This window comes from Haliaeetus albicilla, chromosome 2 (assembly GCF_947461875.1).
Source record: "Haliaeetus albicilla chromosome 2, bHalAlb1.1, whole genome shotgun sequence".
In the NCBI taxonomy this organism is placed as follows: Eukaryota; Metazoa; Chordata; class Aves; order Accipitriformes; family Accipitridae; genus Haliaeetus; species Haliaeetus albicilla.
The window spans coordinates 79,226,112-79,248,978 of NC_091484.1; the positions used below are offsets into that span (position 1 = coordinate 79,226,112).

The 22,867-nt window shown below is 44.9% G+C and overlaps 1 protein-coding gene across 2 annotated transcripts in view; it reads left to right on the forward strand.

Annotated features, from left to right (window-relative positions):
- Window positions 1-22,867, forward strand: part of PTH1R (parathyroid hormone 1 receptor) — a 127,627-nt gene that overhangs the window by 68,644 nt on the left and 36,116 nt on the right. For both annotated transcript variants that reach the window (XM_069778401.1, XM_009917964.2), the window contains 2 exons: window positions 13,363-13,473; window positions 15,014-15,132. In XM_069778401.1, coding sequence (XP_069634502.1) covers window positions 13,363-13,473; window positions 15,014-15,132 — 230 coding nt within the window. The remainder of the gene's footprint in view (window positions 1-13,362; window positions 13,474-15,013; window positions 15,133-22,867) is intronic.

Here is a 22,867-nt window from a genome sequence, read left to right on the forward strand (position 1 = left end):
CGGGCCAATGGCGCCACTGATTGACCTGAGAAAGAGCCTTTTTGGAGGAGGTTTGTTTTTCAGCTGGATCAGCTTCCCGATCTGGTTCATCCTGCAGCCACATAAACAAGAGAGTCATCGCAGGGAAAGGAGCAGTGCCAGGAAAGAAAGGTGTTGGTGTGAGCACTACTGCATTGAGCATTACCTGCTGAACATCTGAGGTGTTGAAAACCCAAGCCCACTTATCCCCCATTGCCTTCTCTCCTTGCTCCCACGCAGCCTCACTTCACATCAAGGGGTGTATGCATCCACCTAGTGCTGTCAGATCCTGTCCTGCGATCACCCTTGACCCGTGTCCATCAGTGTTCATCAGAAGTTGCCACACACCACCTGGCAGAGGGCTGCTTGGATCCTGCCTCTGCCTGGGTATGATTGCAGCCCAGTGTTGTGATTTACTCCATAATAGTCAACGATCTGTGTTTTCGGAAGCAGTGAGGGAATTTGGGACACCTCGATTTTTTTATTTATTTTTTAGATAGAAATATCACGTAAGCTGGCATGAAAGTTTGCTAGGGCTGCTGTCCTCATTCTTGGGAGCTGACGCATGGGGATATTCAACGCCTCGCCTCCGATCTCAAAGGAGAGTCTGTGGCAGAGCCAAGATTTGGATTCTCATCTCCTTACTCTTCAGCCAGGGCACAAGCCACAAACCACATTTCCTTTTGTCCTGGAATTCAAGGTGAGGCTACAAAGATTCAAATCCAGGTGGACAGAAACTGATGAAAATCATTGGACAAATTCCACTTGACTGAAACTCAAAACTCTCGTCATCACTCTCACTTTAAAGCCTTCATTTTGTTTTGAAATGAGGAAAACATTTGAAATTTCCTGCAGTGTAATGGGTACCTGGGTTCTCCTCTTTTGCTTGTCTCATCACTGAGTGCATTTCTTGGGCCAGTCCTTTTCTGGTATAAACTGGCAGATTCCCGTCCAGTTTAGTGAGGGCATTGATTTATTGCAGATTCTTTGATTTCTCCCACCGTTCAGCACTGCAACTTACTTTTTTTCCCCTCTAGTATTCATTCAACCAACATTTTAAAAAGGGAAAAATGCAAATTTCAGAGATATCTGTGGGTCTTAAGAGATAAGAGGTAGCCTGGATCAGCACCAAGCCTTGATTTTGGGCTGATATCTGCTGTTCCCTCTCGCACCTTGCAGCTACCCACCCCTAATGCATTTACTTGGCAATCGCAGGCTGGAAATGGCTACACAGGTTAACACAAGTGAATAAGACACACCATGGGAGGACCTGTGAGTCCAGCAACACTGCTTGCCCCCAAAAGGGGAAATGAAATTTTGAGAAGCAAGTTCCTGTGCATCATTCTTCCAGCACAGACCTGGATTTTGCATGGATCATGCACCAGAACTGGCTCTTTGAGTGGAAAATGTGATCCTGCCTGTGCACGGACTTCAGGAGCTCTTCCCCAGGAAGCAGCCAGCCCAGAAGACATAAGTATCTCGAATCACGCTCCACCATCCTCTGGAAGCAGAAAGACCTTGCTCTCCCATCTGTTCCACTTAGCATTGTCCTTTTCCCTTTGCTGGTTTTTGGTCTCAGTTTTATTAAATCCACAGTTTTCTTCAGCCTGAATGATTATTAGCAAGTGCCATGTGCCTCATGGAGCAGTTTCCAGAGCAGCTCCTGTCAAAGGGGCTAGTGAGCAGTTATGTTGTTCTCCCAACCAACCTGCACACTTACAAGCCTGGCCAACACTGGCTTCACCTTTGTGCCAAAGGGCTGATCTTATTGTAGATCCAGCTACCAAAAATGGCCATAAAACCCAACAGAGTAGGCCTAAAACTTGAACTGCACGTGTTGAAAAAAGGAAAGAGCCAATGGAAGTATGGGGGGTAGTGGTGTCTATCCACCTTGTAGAGACCAGAAGGAGATGTTCTTTGGAAGGAGACTTCCAGAGGCTGGAAGGGATATTCACTGTCTTTCTTGGATTTAACTTTCATCTGTTCCCGGCCCACGCCCTGAAAGATCAGGCAATTAGCTGTCAAGTGGAGTATTCAAATATGTTATCTGCTACCATGGTTCAGCAATATCCTGTTCAGTTGAAATAAATGAGATGCAATTTAATTAGGTACGTGTCTGAGCTACATTTCAAGAGTTGAATTAGGAGCTAAGGAGCATCAGGGTGAACAACAGACATGCCAAGCATTTCTGGAGGGTGGGAACGTGTGGCTGTTACATATGTGATTGCTAGTAGGGTTGATAGTCCAAAGGAAAGTCCTAGCAAACAAAAAGGTAAAAAATTGATAAAATTCTAAACTTTCTTTACACATAAACAGTGGTTCATTAATGCTAAAAACTCTAAATTCCCTTTTTTCCTTCTAAAAATGTTAACTTTTAGTTTTATGCTAGCTAGTGGAGGGTGAGCCTCCTCCTGTCCTCCTTGGCCAGATCACGTAGACAGTGTCATCTGTCCCCTGGCCACCTCCCAGGTATATCTCAGAGCCTGAGGACCTGCCACGGACTCTGATCCATGGGGTGACATGGGCACAGCCCCACATGGACATGTGCCATGGGGAGGCAGGCCTGAGCCAGCCCAGTCTGCTTCCACACAGCCCTGTCTCAGGATATGTGTGTCATCTGCCACTTTTGGCTAAGGCACTGAGGGTCGGAGACCCAAAATATTAAAAGAAAAAAATTCAAAAACCTGTCCCCACAAGCATTTGGCTTCCTTTCTTCTTTTCTCTCTTTTTTTTCTCACCCTTTTCTCTTTAAATTTAGTCTCTAGATGAAAGCCTTTCGGAAAGAACAGGAAACCCTAAAATTTCTTTTCTACATACACAAATATTACATTTCAGCCATGGTGGGCAGCCTGATGCCACCCCAAAGTTAAACCTGGAAGGGGATGAAGTGAAATTCCCAGCTTAAGCCATCAGACCTGATTTTTTTTTTTTTTTTTTTTTCCCCCCATGAATTAAAAGCCTGTCTTTCCCTGGTTTGGAAAAGGAGATGGGACATTTTGTGGGGGAAGAGAGATTTTTACACAAACCTGTTATTAGCAAAGGCCATCGGCAATCCTTTCTCAGAGTCCAAGGTGTTGCAGCTGGCCTCAAAATGGCTTGTTATTTTAATAAATAAACCTATTTGCTAGGGGAAGGGGTTATTTTTAGTTGAGAAGCTGTGTGTATTTACCTAAGGTGTGTGGGTTGTGCATCTGAGTTTATGGCTCCATTGTCCCTAAAGGACCTATACCCAAGCGCAGGCTCTCTGTGGGCTTGCAGAAGCCCAGGACCTGCTCCTGGTTTTCTTGTCAGAGGCTCAAGCACCATCCCCTGACTATCCATTCTGCCAGGGTCTCCTCAGAGGTTGTGAGTAACTTCAGGTGCCTTAAAAGTTAAAGGAGACAAAGGCATCCCAGGCACTCGGGGTCTGCCCTAAACACCCCAGACCTCTATAAACCCGTATCTTCTGCTCTTTCTATCTTCTTCATATTTCTGTTCTCAGTCCTTGTGACTCAATGATGCAGGGCCAGAACATTGGCCAAATACTGTCCTGCAAACAACCAAACTGTCCCTTGTTAGCATGCTCCCAGCACAGTTTTGGCATGAGGGGGAGTTCAGATTTGTGTATATGGGCCATGCTAGACTTGAAGGGCCTGAAAGTGGGCTACGGTCTGTTGTATTGACTAGTATAGATGTAATCAGTGAGTCTTGGTCAAGCCTGGGTTTTCTCCTTGCATCTGTGGTTCTGGGATGGGTCAAAAGAGCACTGAAACCCTACAGAGAGGTCATCTCCCACCCAACCCATCTACCACAGCTACCATTCAAGCCAGCAGACTGCGATGACTAGCAAGAGCTCGCAGTTCTTCGCAGATGGCTACTTACCAGTCACGCCTGAATTAGAGCTAGCAAGAGATAGGAAATACCAACAGCTGGCCTCTACCTGCAAAGGTTTATGGGCCAAGGGCTTCTAATCCCATTGAGAAATGTTTGCTGAGCAGCTATATAGGTCTTGCAATGCACAGGAGGAATAGGTCTCAGGAGTTATGATGGGCATAAACGATCCATGTGTTAGCTATGTAAAGTAACATGGACAAAGGGTGAAAAACAGTCCATAGGATGGCTAAACTGCACTGCTAATTATCAACCTTATTTCTATGCTTATTTTAATGATTGGTATGACCAACATTATCCCCTCTCAGAGGGAGATCTGAGGGGTGGGGGGGAGGACTAGATGTACTGGAATGAGGAAAGAAGGATGCCTGGGCTGAGCCAGGCTGGTAGTGGTAGGTCGGATGTTATCGGATGGGACGTTGAAGGTGACATTTCTCCTTTCAGGTTGTGAGCACAGTGAGTGGACAGGCAGCATGTGAAATGTCAGGGTAGTCAGCTCTCTGGAGCTGTGCCATGCTAGCAATTGTCTGGTAGCGCTCATAACCTTGTGACTTTCCCATTCTGCCTTGGGGTGAGTAAAGACACATTGTGACTTGGAACAGCCCCTGGCCCATGCGTCCTTCCCCTCCAAAGTCCAGTTCCTCCAGGCCTGAGCATGCAAGGGCTGTTTGGCCCACTAAACCCTGGTGTGCAGACCAGCAAAGGTCTCTGAGTAGTTACAGGCAGAACCTAAGTTCATCCATCCGCTCTCCTCACCCTCCCGTCCTGCTGGCCCACACACAGTACCCATACACACACAGAGATGTTCAGAGACGCACGCACTGGTGCAGGACACGCTGCACACAACTCCACTGAGAGACACGGTAGCACTCTGTTCCCAGCTACCCATGCAAATGCCTTTGGATGCATGCAGAGCATCCTTCCCCAAAACAGACACATGCTCCCCTTGCATTGCACGACACAGGTCAACAACAATACACACCCCTTCCTACAGACATACCCACCTATAGATCTATACATATACATACGGAGGCATTCATACACCATGCTCTGACAGCCAGGTTTAAATGCATCTGCAACATGAAAACCCCCCATACAGAGGCACTGGCCCTCCAAGCCTCCCTTTCTCCCGCCCCTGTCCCAAAACGCTGGGTCATTTTTTTGGTCGCTCCTCCCTGCCTGTTTCCAATCCACCAAATGTCCTTCCCGTAATAGAGTGACCACAACTGCACACCGTATTCCAAATGTGGTCTCCCTGGTGCCTTGCACGGTGCCAGAATAAGTCGGGCTGATTTATATTCCATACCCCTAGATAAACACCTCGAGACCGTGTTTGCATTTAACCAGCTGCCAAGCAGCCTTGCAGATGGTTTTAATGTGTTCTCCACGTGCATGTACCACTTGCACAGAACTCAGAATTGAGACTGGGGGAAGGAAAGGAAGGAGGAGGCAAGGGAAAAGTAGCAGGCAGGAGAGAATAGCCCTCATTGCACCCTGGGGATAGAGTCTGAGCAGTGAACAGGCATGGCCCAAATATGCCTCTCCTTTCCTCTCTTCCACCAAAGCAACGTGCAGCATGCTGGGATTTCTGACTAGGCTCAGGTGGGCAAGCAGAAAAGAAGAAAGAGCAAAATGAGAGATGTTTGTGGCGCAGCCCTTTCACAAAGCACTCGGTGACTGGCCTTTCTGCCTTCAAAAGGCAAGTCCCGCAGCAATGACATCAGAGCGTTTGCTTGCTCCATCCTGAATACCGCATTGGCTTGTGATAATGACTACGATTTCCATGCCCTGAGATTTCAACCCTCAAGGGCTAAGGAGAGCTGCAAGGCACATCTGTTCTAAAACTACGGTAATCTGTGTTACTATAATCACTCTGTAGTATAGTACTACTGTAAGGGAGTATTCATGACAGTCCAAGCAACGGTGAGATGAATGGGTACACTATAATAGTAACCTTCAGACACCTCAGGCACTGAGACACATGCCGTGCCTGGAGGATTTTACAGTCTAGCCTTAGCAGATGGGCAAAGACAGTCTGTGATAAAAAGGCACGCAGATACAGAGAAGGAAATCGGATTTTCTGACTTATACATGGCAAGTATATACCTCTCCTATTGTGAGTGATGTTAGAGTAAGATGTCATTCCATGCATTTTGATGAGGTGTTGGTAACTTCTAGTTAGATGGTGAACTGACACGTTTCCACACGTCTTGTCTTCTCAAAGTGCTTATTTCGTGGTGATGGTGGCGGTGTCCTCTGCAGAGCTGGACAGGTAGGAGCTGTCTGCTGGTGACGTGAGTCCCTGCCCCAGCACAGCCCCAGGAAGGCAGTGGGTGAAAGTAGCATTTAGCACCATCGTTCCCAACATGTGTCCCTCAGAATGAAGTCTGTATTTCCATGAGGGGTTTGTTGCCTGAACCCTTGGGGTTGCCTTCAGCTTAAGTTGAGGACTTGGGTGAGCTGGATTGATGGGCTGAGAAGTAAAAAAGACCCTTATAGGAAATGCGTCAGGAAACGAGAGGAGGTGACCCTTACTGATGCAGGGATGTAGTGGTGGGAAGAAAGGCTGAGCTCTGCTGTGGCTTAGCTTGTCTTGAGAAAGTGATGAGCTCGGTGTCTCAAGACCAAGAGATGAGAGCACAATTACATACGGGAGCTGTGTATGGGGTCTTTGTGCCTGGGAAGGAAGGAAGGAGTAATCTGGACTGGTTTGGAATTTTTCTTGTCCTTGGAAGTGATTGCCACCAGTGTAAGTAAGATGATTTCTAATATCTGGAGTGAAGGTAGGTAGCCACTGGAAAACTGAGGTGTCTTTGGGAAGTACAAGGGACTCTGCTGATCATGAGACAGCGGCATACAGGACACTGAAGTAGGATGAAGATGCACTGACCTGTCCCAGCCAGCGCACGGATGGCAGCAGAGCTCGAGTGTTACACGCAGAGGAAGCTGTGAGTGACATGGTGCTCTCCTCCCAGGCCCATTAATGCCGCAGCCTCCATTTGCTCTAATGATACCACCTTAAAATCACTCAGGGACATGAAATTTACTGACCTCATCCTGAACATGATTCATCTGAAGGGTAGAAGCTCTCTTTTAATTTCCAGTATAAGCTTTGTTCACTGCCAGTTTACATCTGTTTAATTTTGCATTATTTTCCACTTTTGTAGTTCATCTGCCTTCATACTGCTTACCAATAGGATGAGAAAAACCTTCTTTCTCATTCTCTCTTGTTGGATTAAGCAGACCAAGCCTTTTATTCTCCTCCAGGGCCACCAGCGAAATCTTCCTACCCTACCAGTCCTTCCCTATCGCTGGAAGATTTTTTCTTTCTGTTCTTTTTCAACAAAGGGACTGCTGAGCTTTTCCCCGGAGAGGTTGTTTGACCAGTAGCAAGGATGTCTCAGGACCTGTGAAGCCTCTTCTAGCAAATTACTATGGGATGAAGAAGCAGAATAAGTCTTAGGAGACAAAGTTTCAATTCCTGCCTCAGCAGTTGACTTTTACCAACCTCACTTACCCGCCTGTGTTAGGTCTGTAGTCGGGGAGTGTGGTGGTCACCGGTCCTCACTTTCTGCACAAGTACAGTCACCCTGTCTCCCTGAACTCCTATCAAACTGTGGAGACAGAAAGGGAGACACCAGGATGAAGCATCTGTGAAGTCTCTGGAGAAGAAAAAGGTCTTGCCTCACTTTCCAACTACTCATGTTGTCCTGCAAGACTAATTTCTTTAGCACTAAAGTGGTCAGTGATGTCCTCTAAACATGAGAAACTCCAGTGCAATTCCCATCTTCCCTGTCTCTATTCATGAGAGTTACAGCTCTGAATTTGGAGGAACTTCACCCACATACATACATGCCTGAGACAGAAGCAATATCCTCTACTCAGCATTGCCTGAATGACAGATACACATCCCAGACACTTAGGATGTGGGATATGTATGAGATTTACTTATTTTCTTAAAGTTTATTAATTCCTTTTGACTTATATCTTCAGTGAATCCTACTATTTCTTCCAAGGAAAGAAACGTTTCGCATTCCCAGTTCACTTGCAACATGCGACTTCATGTCCCAAACCTACCCACCAGTATCAATTCAAACAGTATATTTGAACCTTCAAACTATATTTCAGAAAAAAAGAAGTTTTTCAACTTTTCATTCAGCATTTAGAACCAACTGGATCCCTTCTGATTTCTATGTTTCTAAATATTGTTAACAGTGTCTCAGGAGAGACTGCCTTATTTTTAGCATGTCAAAAGCACACTGCTTGCAGGTGGTGGGGTGTTTGGGTTTTTTTTCCTAATGAAAGCTTATAAAAAAGGCTGTAAAAATGGATTTTATTTTTTATTTTAAAGCATAGCCATCAGGAAAAACTGTCGACTTTTGGATTTTTTTTTTTTTTATTGTTTTCCTGAAACTCCTCACCATTTTTCAGATTTCTTGTAATTCAGCATGGATCTCTTTTGAGAAATGACCAGGAGAAAAGGAAAACAACAGAGAGAAGCCAAGTTGTTAGTACTGTTAATAGTTTTATAAACCAATAAAAAAATATTTGGAGGAAATATTTGGGAAAACAAACAAAAAGAAAAGTCTGGTTTGGATTCCAGCAGAATGCCAATGGAATAGATGGTATTTCCCCCCCCCCCGCCCCATTTTATCATCAGCTCAGTTGTTAAGTGACCTCCAGAGTGAGTGAAATAGGAGAAAGTTGGAGGCAGAAGGTGCAGAATTTGGTCCCAGTTATCACACTGGTGGTCTCAAGCTGGTGAAATTAGTGGTAAAGGTGCCGCATGGCTGTGCAGACTAGAGGAGGGAGGGAGTGGAGGGAGGGAGGAAGCCAAGCCTGTGGGGAATCATAGAACGGTTTGGGTTGGAAGGGACTTTTAAAGGCCATCTAGTCCAGCTGCCCCTGTAGTGAGCAGGGACATCTTCAACGAGATCAGGTTGCTCAGAGCCCCGTCCAACCTGGCCTTGAATGTTTCCAGGGATGGGGCATCTGCCACCTCTCTGGGCAACCTGTGCCAGGGTTTTACCATCCTCATCATCAAAAAATGTCTTCCTTAGATCTAGTCCAAATCTACCCTCTTTTAGCTTAAAACCATTACTCCTTGTCCTATCAGAAGGTCGATGGTTTGTCTCCTTAGATGGGAGGAATGGAGGTATTAGAGATAGGAGTGAGAGAAGGACGGCGGGGCTCCTGTCTGGGACAACAGGCATGACACAGAGGGGAGAGACAGCTTTTGGCTGCATTAAAACCCAGGAATGTGGATCCAACAGTCGCAAAGTGTGGCTGGTCCTGACGTCAGTCAATATTTCCATTTGAAAAATGCTTTCCAAGACTTGCAGTCAATGTAGGAACTTCTCAATTCATCTGCAACAAGGAGGTCCAGAGGCACCTGGCTTGACCTGGGGATGTTTCCCCCAACTTTCCCCTACCACGAACTAATAAGTGCAGTCCCTTTTCCCAACCCACTTTCTCTCCCCTTGCCCCCATGGTGCCCTGGATTGGTGAGACACAGGCACACTGTGCCTAATTTTAAGCTATGCATACTCCAGTTGGCTGGTCAGTCAGCAAAGGCACCTGCCAAATGCCCTTCCCTCTACTAATCACCAATCACCACGAAATTTGCAGGAAGGAAATGATGACTGAGATGTCTTACCCTGCTTCAAGTTTGGCTCAAATGGGTTTTCCAAAAGCAGGGAGAGAGAGGCAGGGGGTGATGGAGAGATGGAGAGGGGTTAAAGAGGTTTCTCTATGTTGTGACAGTTCATGATAATGATGACAGATTCATTTGCATCTTTTGGGGGGAGACTCAGATGCTTTCTGAAGATCAAGTCTCACCATATCCTTATCGTCTTTAATGAATCAATTCCACGGGTCAATACACAGAGGCAGGGAAAGATTTCAGCTGCAGTGAGAGGCAGCAAAGATGATCTTTTTTTCAAATTTCTGGGGCAGCTTATGGCTTCCCAAATCGTCCACATGATAAAGCAGCAGTCCAGAGGTGTGCCAACACTGGCTTGCACTGTGTTTCCTGCACTGAGCCTTCAACCCTTTGCTTTTGGGGAGGATTGTGAGGATCAAAGTAACCAAAAAGAAATAATTGCATACTTTGTTATCCAGAAACATCAGTTTTCTTTTGAATGAGTCCATTGCAAATATGTGTGTGTGTATGTTTACAGCATGAGGAGGGCGTACCCACCAGATATTTTTCCACATTAATATTTTCTGGACAAATATTGCAGTATGATACTAAATGAAACTACTTACAAGTGAAGGCTGACATTTGCAAGTTGTTCTGAAGATCTTAGAAAAGTGGAAGGTTTTTTCTCAGCATTTCAGAGCATGACATTCAGATGAATTTTTTTCTCCTCAGTGTTGTTTCTCCACAGCATTCATTTTAAAGTTTACCCAAATTTATTTATTTTGTAAAAAGAATTGGTTTTATTTTAAGTAAGACCACTTTGAGGGCTAAATTAAATCTTTATTTACTTTCTTGTCTGCAAAAAAACCTCAGAGACAATAACATTTTGTCCTAATCCAAACTTTGTGGAGCACTTTTTTTTCCTTTTTCTTTTGATCCTTCCAGAGAACTGAAAAATAAATAAACTGGTGTTCACAGTGTAAGTAATCCTGCAACATAAGGAGCCAAAGGGAAGGGCTTTCCCAGTTTTCGTGGATAGGAAATCTAGTATTATTCTTCCTCTAATGTGACTGGAAGCAAAGAAAATGCAATAAACGTCTTCCTCCTTTTTATCACACCCATGCTGAGGGATTTTAGCTCCTCTACCCTCACTCCCAGTTAATGCTTTAGAAGATAGGCAGTGATTAGTCTAGTCCTTTTCATCAGCACTAAATTAAAGATAAGAAAACAGCTGTTAAGCAATGAGTTGTTTTTCATGTCCTAAAATACCAGCAAACTGAATTGATCACTGTCAGCTCTGACCCTGGAGCGCACCACACCAGCCAAAGGTCTTTAAAGCAATCCTGGATTCTTATTTAATTTTGTGAATGCACATTCATTATAAAGGATAAATTACTGTTTGGTTGAAAGATTGCTAAGGCACTAGCTTTGATATTAATGAAACATGCTGAGATCTTGGCCGTGCTTATCATTTCTTTCCTAGTGGAACTCTTCTGCAGATAAAAGCAGACTGTTCCATTTTATTTTGACTCGCACGTAACTCCTCTCTGTCAGACACTTTGTACGCTGTTGATAAACTCCTTCACGGGCTGCCATCGGTACAGAGAGCAGATGCTGCTCTGAAAGCAGAGCTGAGGCAGATTCACTGGTTTTTGCTTTTCACTTCACTCTACCGCAGCTGGATTTTAACTGATAGGTGCAGTTAATACAGCCCAACGCAAAGGCGTGTGTAAGCACCAGGCTAGATTTGGGTGCATATTCCTTCCTCAGGGACTGGAAATGCAGCCCACGTTGAACATCCACACCTGACTGGGAACTTGTTCCCTTGTGGGACTGGGAGCTTATGGATCAAAAACTGCAGAAATGGGTGGTTGACAAGCTGGAAGGATGTAAGATGTGGGGAACAGGGTTTGACTTCTCTCTTTTTAAAGCAGTGTTGAAAATGAGGTCAATTCCCACAGCTTTCAGAGGCCTGGAGGATTTCTCAGCCCTTCTAAATATGGATAAGTTCTGGCTTTGTCCATTGCAGACTGAATGAATAGAGAGTGAGGAAGATGAGACTGCCAGGAGGGTGAGCAACCCATTTCCCAGGGCAGTCTGCCTCCATCGCTGGTATCTCAGCTGCTTCAGAGACTGGTGGCAAACCCCATGGGCTGCAGAGCTCCTTCATGACCCTCTTAGCCTACATGTTCACGTAGGACATGGTGCTGGAGCCCTTGAATGATTGGCTGGGACCTCCGTTTGTGAAGAGAGAAGTGAAGCTTCTCATAATTACGGGTTGATAGAAGACCTGCTGAATTACCCCTCAAGTTCTGGAGAACTGCAAAATGACAATTAAAGAACTTTAAATATATACTTATATACTTGCCAGTTTTCAAAGGTTTGAGGGAAAAAAGGCAGACATGAAAAGTGGGAAAGGAGTTTTTTCTTGGTTTGTATCTCTGCTTTTCCTTGCCCTAAGCACATAAATCACAAATCTCTGCAAATAAACTAACATACACAGAGGGAATAGGAGACCTGTGTATGGGGGGAGGCAGGATTTCTCCTTCAGGGCTATTTTGGCTTTCTTCAATGAACAAAAAGGGAGAACAAGGACGATTTAAAGAAAAATCCTGTAACAACCACCCCACCGTTCCCTTCTCAAAAGGTTAGGAAGTAGCAGTGAGCCTAGCAAAGTGGTAAAACAGAGAGAGATAGTTCCCAGGATATTTGCATTCCTAAGGGAACGGAGCTCATGCAATTTGTCCACCTGCTCATTCTCTTTCTGCCCCTTTTCTGAAAACCCATGACTGAGCAAAGACCAGAAATCCAAAATAGGGAGTAAGCACGGGGGCAAGGCTAGGAAAACTCAACCATTGTATGCTGTGCTTGGCAGCAGGTGACTGGTCAATGGGCATGGCTCCAAGTCAGTCAGTGCATGACCTGCATCTTGCCCTGTGATGACATCACAGGGAAATGGTGGGAGAGGAAAGGTGGGACAAGTGAAGTCATAGGCGAAAAGGATATCAGATGGGAAAGGAAGCAAATCTTTAGGAAACTGAAATTCCATTGTTTCATTCCTTGTGAAGCAAAGTAATGAAATATTCTCTATTTATGGTTAGAAATATTGCTACAGACACCTCTCTATAGATTCTTGCTAGTCTTAGTGTTACTTAAAAGCGCACCCAAATTCAGGCACACAAATGCATCTGAGAAAGCAGCAAAGCATCATGGCATAGCATGGCACTGGCTGATGTAAATAATGAGTTAAAATTACAGCTGAATTTGGATTAATGGTCCGTAGGCATTAAATCATAGCCAATCTACTCTGTAGGCATGAGTACCTTTCAGGGAAGCCTGAACTGGTAGCTTTGAGCCTCACAGTAATGTAGCCACAGCATAATCTAGCTCCTTGGTAGCCTAGGCTCAAATCTGTGCTGCCATGTCAAGGCTATACCCAGCCAGGCTCCCTTGGGCATCTCCAGGTTGTCCATCAGTCTACAGAGTCCTGAATGCTCAAGTCCCCCTCTTCTCCACTCTGCTCTCCTGCCCCGATTTCATTTCTTCCAGCCCACAAGGGAAAGCAACTTTCCAGAATCATTGACCCCTCTCAGTGAGCGCTCAGCTAGTATCCCCTGTCTAACCATGTCCTGCTGAAATAAAACTTGAGAGAAGCTGCACCTTCTGGAGCTAAAGACTAAGAATTAAATTGCAATGATGCCCAAGAGTGGCTTTCTTGAATTGATCGACAGTGTTGTTGGCTTTTTCACGGAGAGCCCTCTCCAAACGGTGGGGCATTCGTGTCACCTCTGCGGGTCCAGTGACTTCTCTTTATCTTTGTGTCTCTTCCACAGATGGCTTTTGTCTTCCTGAGTGGGATGGTATTGTCTGCTGGCCCGAAGGTGTGCCAGGCAAAGTGGTGGCTATGCCATGTCCGGAATACATCTATGACTTCAATCACAAAGGTAGGTGTTGTCTGCAGTGTCAGCAAAGCCAGGCAAGCTGCAGCAAGGGGAGGCCTGGGAGTCAGAAAATTAGAAATCCTCTTTAGCATCCCTTTTTTATCACATGGTGACTCCCCTCCAAGCAGGACTAAAGCCAGGGAAAAGGAAGTAAAGAAACAGACATCATTTTTTATGCTGAAAAAAATGTTCTGTTTTAACCTAAACAATGACAAATTTCCTACCTGCCCCACCCAGACTCTAATAGGGCATCATAAGCACCGATTACATGTTTACAACTGAGTAGTCTTGCAGTGTTACAAACCTGTATTTGTTTGATGCCACGGACTTTGCGTAGCAATAGAAACCCACAAGATATTCTTCCAATTTATATTCTTCACTTCATAGGTTTGTTAATTCTAGCCCCTGATCTCTGCCCAGACCCCTACGGTGGGTATCTGAGAACAGTGCTGGTAACCAGAACATGTGAATTCTTCCCTATCTCTCATTCCCTCAGGCAGCACATTTCTTGGCTTGCTTGTGGTGCCGCAAAGTCTGTGCATGTTTTTAGAAGCAATTGAAGTACACTCGGTCCTCAGTGTATTTTCAAAGCTAAAGCATTCTCTTTTCTCAGGCAAAGCTGTGCACCCAAAGACTGAAAAATTGAAAGATTTAATTGAAAGAATTAAGACTATATGTTCCCAGAAGAGCACTGACGCTGTTTTCAGAAAACAAGTAATGATATTCCAGTGCACCCTGGTTGCACTCAGTCTGTCCTGCCTTTTCTGTAAGGGTCTGTGAGCTGAGCCAGCTTAACCCCTGGCTGATGACTTCTCGCAGAGACCCCTGCACATGCACTTCACATCAGAGGCCAGGAGGAACAGGCAATCGATCCTTTTTTTCTCCATAACCCAACATGACATGGATTCCCCACCTCACTGATGTCCACTGGTCAAGTCAGCTAGGGTGGGATTCAGATTAAGACCCTTATATGCAGAGGTGTCTATAAATTCTCCCTCTGTAGTCACAGGACAGACACATCTGTTGACTGGTTTCATCTCTGTTAACTGTAATAGGATTTTTTACACACAGCACATGCAATGATAATCCCACACAGACATCTGAACAAGGATATTTTCATCTTATGAGACCTTGCCTTCTCTTCTTTCTCCGTCATCATGGGTAGGGTAGCCATAGAAAAATCTGTCTTGAGATGCACTGAATCTGTAAACAAAGAGCAGCATAATATAGATCACTGTTTATTTTCATAGGGAGAGCTGCAACTCTGAGGATGATTCTGTGCTTTGGGACTTTTCAAAGCTTCTCTCCTTCATTTGTGGACCCAGTATCTTAACCTAAATTAAGTGCAACTTGTTATTAGCTCTCTGGTGTTTCCCAGCTAGAAATTTTATAAAGTTGCTAAGGAGATGGAAATTGTGTTCCTGCAGCTGAGCTCAAAGCAGACAGGAGGCATCAGGGTTGATGGGATCCATCCCTGGAAGAAGTTTCTCTTGTTCTACCAGGTCTAGTCCTGTTTACTCTGTCTCTCGTTTCTCTCCTACAGGCCATGCTTATCGCCGGTGTGACCTGAACGGGAGCTGGGAATTGGTCCCAGGCAACAACCGCACCTGGGCAAACTACAGTGAATGTGCCAAGTTCCTCACCAATGAGACGAGGGAAAGGGTAGGCAATTCCATTTGTGCATGGAGCATGAAGTGTTGGCCTCATCCAGGGCTCACCTAAGGAGCACTGTCTCATTTAAAACCCTCGATGAACTCTCTAGTTTGCTGCCTCCTCTTGGAAACTAGCTCCGAGTTTTCCAAAGCCACATCTTTGTTTTGATGGGGAATTATTTGAATTGGAAGTTGTCCTCAAAGCCAGAAAACATTCCTCCAGCTGCCATAATCCCATTTGTAAAGAGATCTTGGGGAAACTTGAGGCGGGCTCAGGGGCACTAAGAAGTGATTGGAGGTTGTTCCATGCCGTTGAGACTCCCTCTTCCCCACCAGGCAATCCTTTTGCTACCAGGTTGTTACCAAAAATTCCAATGCTTATGTGCTTGTCTGTGCTAGGGGATGTACAAACACAGAGCTCAAAGTTGTGTCAATCAAACCAGTAGCAGCCCTGCTTCTGTAGGTGATTAAGAGAACCTCTTTATTGAGAGGTATAAATTAAGGATCAGACATTTTACGTGGTCTGTTCATTGGAGATGGGTGGGGACAAAGTCCTTTGCTAAAGCAAATTAACAGGTAAGAACAGATTTAACTAATTCTAGTATAGTCACAATTTTGAAACGGGGACACCAGTCCAAAGTTAGAAAAGGGATTCATAGCATATGGAGAGGGTTTGTATGCTCCCGGGAAAAAAAAGAAAAAAAAGGTCTCTATCTATACATCAGATCTATGGGCCTTATTTTTACACAAATTCAGGTGATTGGCAAAACAGTAGCTGGCAGAAATTTCCTACCTCTCTGTCTGGGTCTGAGCCCAGCTGGGGCTCTGTAGTGCCTCTGAATGTTTCCCAAACCGAGTGCATCACAGAAGCAGTTCTGTGCTAATGTGACAGCAAAGCTGTCAGTGGAGTCACCTGAGAGGATGTGACCTTTTTGTTTCGCAGAGAAAGACATTTCCACCCACACGCTGCTCTATTTCTGTAATTTGCAAAGAATTTAGCAGAAACCTCTGGTTTCTCAGTGGTACTTGGAAGACGTCCTCCTTGGATATGGGGTACGGCATTAGGGACTGATCATTTGCAGCAAAGGTTATTTTCAGACAGTTGGAGATAAATATCTAACCACAAGCTTCATGGTAGGGAGTAGGCTTGAAGATGATACACAGTCCCTTTGGGAGAATGTTCTTAATTTTAAATCCAACCACAGCATAGGTTTTTGTATTTATTTTTTTTCTCAACAGTGAAGCAACATATGAATGAAGCTGTTTAGTGAGCAAAGATGTTATTTGAACATCTGCATGCATTACATCACACAGTCAAGGAACAGGCAAGGTTGTATGCACCAGGTACTGCTCCAGCTACTTAATGGCAAAGCGTGTTGTCTCAGTGCTGGACGGTGTTCACTTTTAGAAGTTTGGTGGGACTCATCTTTTCCCAGTCCATATAGTGGAAAGAACTATTCTAGCACCAGAGGTCTCTGGGAAGTTTCTGGAGTAGGTGTCGGAGTCATTGAGCATCTTGCTCACGCTGAGAGCTTTACTAAGTTGCACAACTCCTTGACCTCGCTGAAGTCACTGTCTCCCCCGTCCCACCTCTCTCAGCCATGTCCTGAGATGGGAGTCATCTGCTGCAGACCTCTCCATCTGAGCAAGTCTCCTAGATTTCCCCTAGGGAAGGGAGGTCCCTTCTTTTAAACCTCCCATGCTGGCAGCTAGGACTTGGTCAAGGTAAAGCAGTAGGGGAAGGGTACAAAGGAGAAGAGAGTTGTCTATTTGTTAGCAGCACAAGGAAGAAATAGAGACCTTCCACTCCCAGGCTGGTAAAAAAGGCTGAAAGCAAAGTCTGTTGTCCTGGGTTTCATGTACTTGTCTTTGTTTGTGTCCCCTGGGTGTAGAGGTGGTCACTGCACAAACAGGGGACTTGGACTGTGCTTCCTAAAGGAGAGAAGTTAGATGAGGTGTCACAATGCAGAAGACTTCATTTTTATTCTCAGCCTCTGCTGTTACTTGGAAATTACTGCTCCTCATGACCTCTCCCTTTATGAGCTGTTTTGATAAACCGTCCCAATATAATCATCCTCATTATTCTGTACACAAGGCTCAGTCATCTTTTGCCATGAGTTTTCTGTTCTAGCTACACAGGGGTGAACTTAATGATATTTAACAGTAAGACAAATTAGACCATCATCGTTGTTCAGATTAAATGGGCAACATGGTATTGCCTAAGTGATGCCTGCCCAGTGCAAAGAACGTGAGAAAAAAATGGAAGTTTCCCCCAGCTTTGGAACTGTATCTTGATTAACAAATACTTTTCAACAGCATCTATTACTGGTTATTATTATTATTATTACTATTAATCTTGTATTTGCAAGGGTTTGCTTTCCTCAGCCCAGCCCTGCACTCGCCTCCTAGAGATGCTGCATGCTGTCATGTAGTTGCCATGTCTTACCATAAAGGTGGCTGCATTTTAGTGACAAGTGAAGCAGTGCATATACATCCACTGTGGGTCTCTTGGGCCTTCCAGTATGAAAAGTGCTCTGGAAATAAAAGAAAAAAGGAATGACCTTTTTTTCTCAGTCGGGTGATGAGTTTCAGAGAGCAAGGAAGGCCTCTTGTCTTTCACACCCAAGCATGGCTCTGAAGCACTGGTATTAATAAACCTTTCTTTGATTTTTTCCTTGAAGTAAATATGTCAAGAGATGTCAGAATCAGGGAATTTGGCAAGATAGACTAGTCGTCTTTAGAGAGAGATTGTTTTCTATTATTATTTCCCCCCCTGGGGAACAGCATCTTTGCGTCACCAGTAACAGCTGCATTTAACCAACATTTTGAAAGGAGATCGTGGGCTGACTCCGAGTAGGACAGCATCCGAGCAGATGTAACCAGAGGATCTTTGAAGAAACTATGCATTAGAAAGCATTAGGAAAAATCTGTCTGTCTGTGACTATATATATCTCTCTCTCTCTGCATTGCTATCTCTAGAAATAGGCCTATATCTATAGATAGCTATATATACAGATATACACACCTAAATAAACACCCACGTCCATGTGCACACACACATATATATGTCCATGTATGTTTGTTTAGGTGTGTAGTTTTCTCATTTTAGCCACTGTGGGGTAATTATAAGATTGACCAAAGCAGCAAACAGAGAGCCCCAGAGAAAGTTTGTGTCTTTCGCTACCTTTTCCTGAACCGTATAAATAGGATTATTTCACACAGAGCAGCACGGAAACCGCTTTCTGAAATTAGCAAAGTGTGCTAAAGCCATCAGAGCCAGGAGAATTAACAGCTCGTAACTGCCCAGCAAGCAATTGCTTTTGGGCTGTTTTCTAAGGGAAAATTAGCACTGCTGAAGGACGCTGGATTGACGTCCCTGAAGAAGATTGATGTCCTCTCTTTAGCCAGGAGAGCAGGTAGGCTGCAGCTAGCTATTGAAGTGCGTTTCCCCATATACCTTGCAGATAGCATTAACCTTACCGTGAACAACCATGCCTCGGACACGGTCTGTGGAAGACAACTTTTTAGCATGGGTTAGGAAGAAGTTTTGTGGAAAGGTATCTTAGCAGGGAAGATAAGGCAGTTTCGTTTGTGCCTTTGGGCAGTGCTGAAAGCCACCGCTACACCACAGTCTGTATATATTCTTTCATATTCTGCTTTTAAGAGAACCCTTCACCAGTGCGGCAGAGATGGTGGAATATCTTGTTCTTCCACTCCTCCCCCAGGAGACACGTGTGGGCATCCCCCATCCCAATTGCACCCTGGATCTTCAGAAAGTCTCCCTGCCTCGGAACAGATAAGCGGAGAGATCTGTGGCTTCCCACCCCAGGACCCTGACCAGGCAGCTCTGCTTTGTTTATTTTCCATCCCATGCTTAAAGAGAGACAGTAGGACAAGGGAAGGAGGGGGAATGGATTGGCCAGTGTTCACTCTTTGAGGAGGGCAGTGTGGTTAAACACCAGCTGTTTACGTGTGTGCTGCATTTTTCACATTGTTATACAAGCTGCTGAACGTTGGGAGAGGGTATACAGCACTGCTACGTAACCACGAGATGATAGACACATAGGTGTATATACATATATTTACTCTGTATTTGTTCTCTTCTTACACTCTTCCCTAAGCATCTGTTCGTGGGCATGTAGGAGACAGGCAGCAGGGCTAAAAGGACCTTTGGTCTGGCCCAGATTGGCCATTCTCCTTACAGCTTTCTTAGGTTCCCTTAAAAACAGGAGTGAGGGCAACCTGTATTCTTGGAGCTCCTCAATCTTTGAATAAAACGTGGCACACGTGGGAAGTCCTGATGTGCCGCTGGCATTAGTAGGCAGCTTTTTAGGCAATTTCTCTCCAAAAATCATAGTAGCGCTTTGACTATGGACGCCTTCCCTTCTGCACAGCCAGCTAATAGCAGCACCTTCAGCATGGTCATTTTTCTGTTTTCAGACACTGGCAGGAGTAATGGCATATTTTGCTCAATAATCAGAAATTTCCTTCATTCCCATCTCCCCCAAAACAACATTAATGCCAAACACCTCTTTTTTTAAAGCAGGTCAAACCCATCCTGTTTTCAAGGATGAGCTTAAGGGTAAATGTGACCTACATCTACTGAAATCATGGGGAAGGGGAATATGAGCCAGCAACTTGGGAGGTTAGCTCAGCTCAGAAACCACCAGCTTAGCAAGATGGACTGTCCTAAGATCTAACCTCAGCCCACCAATCCTGTCTTCATCTGTCACTGCTTGTTTATATCATGGTGGTTTTACTGCTTCCAGGGAAATCAGAGAGGCCTCGAGAATCTATCACATACCAAACACTATGGGAAAGGCACAGCATGTTGCAGGGCTGCTTTATCTAAACTCCATTGTTCAAACCAAAAATCTTCTATGCCTGGCCTTTGTTCTTGGAGCTCTCTGGGGTCCTTTTAAAAGCGAACAACTTTGTGTAGCCTCAAACTGATGGCATAAAACTTGTTTACATAGTGTATACTGAGTTACACAGATGAAATGCCATCAAAATGTCGTTTATTGGCACCATGAAAGATGGGCAGATGTTTTAAACTGCGTGTAGGAATTAAAAAAAAAAAGCATCATTGAGATGTGTTCTTCATTCTTGCAAACAACCCTGTCATGCAGTCCTCATTTCATGCCTGTAGGTTAGGTCTATGGGCTCCTGTAAATGCTCTATCACCTTTTAGTATGGTGCTGCTGATAATAGTCCATGCCTCAAGTCTGCTGAGAAAGTCTGGTTGTTTATAACAGCAACATAGTAATATTTCAGATGAAAGCACAAGGATTCTCACAACACAACACACAGGGTCAGATACAGTCCCCTTTTACCCCATATTTAACCATTGCTGGCCCATAGTAGATGTTCAAGGACAGTTTATAAAGGCTGGCAAGCAAAGAGTGTTCTTGTCCCTACTTACAGCCTTCCAAGAGCCTGCAGCTGTGGGCCATTCTCAGCATGTGATTGTAGCTAGGATTTGGAGACCTTTTTTTCTATTAATGTGAACAGCAGATTTGGGGCACGGTTTTTCTGTGGCCTCCTGGATATCCTGTGGCTGTGAATACTGTAGGGCACAACATGGAAAAGCGCTACCTTTCAGGAATACAGCTGTGGGGCACACAAAGAGCTCAGATGCCTTCTGAGACATGGGTCTACTCCCACCCTTTTCTTTTTTCCTTTTTTTTTCATAGACTGTTCTATAGCATTGAACAACTCTCCAGCTCTGCTGACTGCAGTTAAGCAGTCCGATTTATTTGCCTACACTCAGACACCTGGTACCACCAGAGATGCATTATGCTACCTACGGTATTAGCACAAGGCTGGCAAATATCAAGACCCATGCTCTTCTGGACCAGTTTCTGTGGTCCACATGGGTACTTTCGATCATCTCACACAGCACTTAGTGCTTATGTGTAGGCAACTGAATCTGAAGATGTCTCCTTGTTGACTATCATGTGAACATAGACACTCAACACACACATAGATGCACATTTACACATCTAAATTGGGGTACCTTAGTCTGAGAGCTGACCCCAGTCGCTATCCAGATTGTGAGGATGTGAAGTGCCCGGCACCTCTATAGATGAGGGGAACAGAATTCTGTAGCAAAAAGTCATGTTCAACACTCAGTGTTTTCCCTTAGGCTTTGGAAATCAGCGACTGTTTTGTGCCTTTTGCAAATATCCCTTCTCCCTGCCATTAAGGTTGGTTTTTTTTTAGTCACATCTTTTATTGTAAAAAAAGACAAGAAAGGCAATGACTAGAGCTAGTGACAGAGGCTTTTCTGGCATTGCTTATCATTCAAAGCAGTAAAATGCTTCCCCTGCTAATTTCAAACATGTCATTAGCAACACCTGAATTAGCAGCTTTGAGAAACTTTGCAGATACTTGATCTGGAAAGCCCTTACATATGCTTCCATCCTCGTATACTGCTAATCCCACCCTTCAGCATAGCCTGCCAACCCTTCAATAGACCACTGGATCCATTTCAGCTTCACAGCCTGAATATTGCAAAGCCTTGCTATTGTCTCACAAAGGGGGAAAGAAAAAGGAGGAAAGGAGAAATTTGGATACAGGGCACAGTGCAATGGTATTCACTCAGGATGGAGTTTGCCACCCGTCGTCAGGAAAATACATGTCTCAGTCACCCACGTCCCTTCCTGTGACACTGGAAGGAAACAGAATACATGAACACCAGAGCCCTGAAGGTTTCATCCAGATGCTGAAACACAGGTTATGTTTATGCCCAGAGTTAGATGAGATGTCCTAGGGTATATGAGACAACTACAGGGGAACTGCAGCTACCACATGGGACCTACAGGAAACTCGTTCCCTACTGTAAAAGCAGCTTGAAGCCAGACAGGACACTTGGGTGTCTAAAATGGCATGAGACACATGGAAGGGCAACTGAATTGAGTCCTAAGGGTCACAAGGCCTCTTACCTGAGAGTCAGATGGATGGGACTTGCTATATAAATGTAAACACCTCTATTTGAGCTAGTCACCCTGGAGTCCTCTTGTGACAACCCAGTCGATGCAGCTGACAGCTGAGGGCACCATCCTGTGATTAAAATAGATAAATTGCAGCTTACAGCACTCCGTTCTTACTGCTGCTGAGACCTCAGGTGGCCAGCTCTGATAGAGCTATAGACATATAAATTAGAGGACCACATCCACTATGTACAAACTCCATGTACCCATGCTAGAATTTGAGGGAGCAGAAATAGTCTTCACACAGACTGTCCTACAGCTGGCTGCAAGGCACAAATAAAAGCACAGCCGTGGTTTTGCAATGGATGGGGCCTCAAAACCCCACGCCTGGTGCTCTGATGTAGCTCTCAGCTGTCCTGCAGAGGAAAGCAGTTTTCCTCTGGATTCAGATCAATGCACATTATCTCCCCATTGGTGGAAGTATACAAATTAGGAGTCAGGTTAAGCCCTGAGCACAGTATGAAAAAGTAACCGCCAGCTGCTCTGAGGAGCACACCTGGAAGGTGCCCAAACTGCAGGGAGTGGGGAATGCAGGGACCTTTGTGGGAGGGGGGCACATCCAGCCCGTGGATGCCCATGGTGGCTAGGTTTTGTTTATTTTGTTTTTTCTACGCACTGAGTTCATGCAGAAGCCATCGCCGGCTCTGTTTTGGTTTCACGTTCTCCCAAAGCCACCAGGCTGCTGTGAAGTTTCTACCCTGAGGTCAGGCTGGTGGAAAGCTGAGATGCAAATGGGAGCAGAGAGTAAGTCTC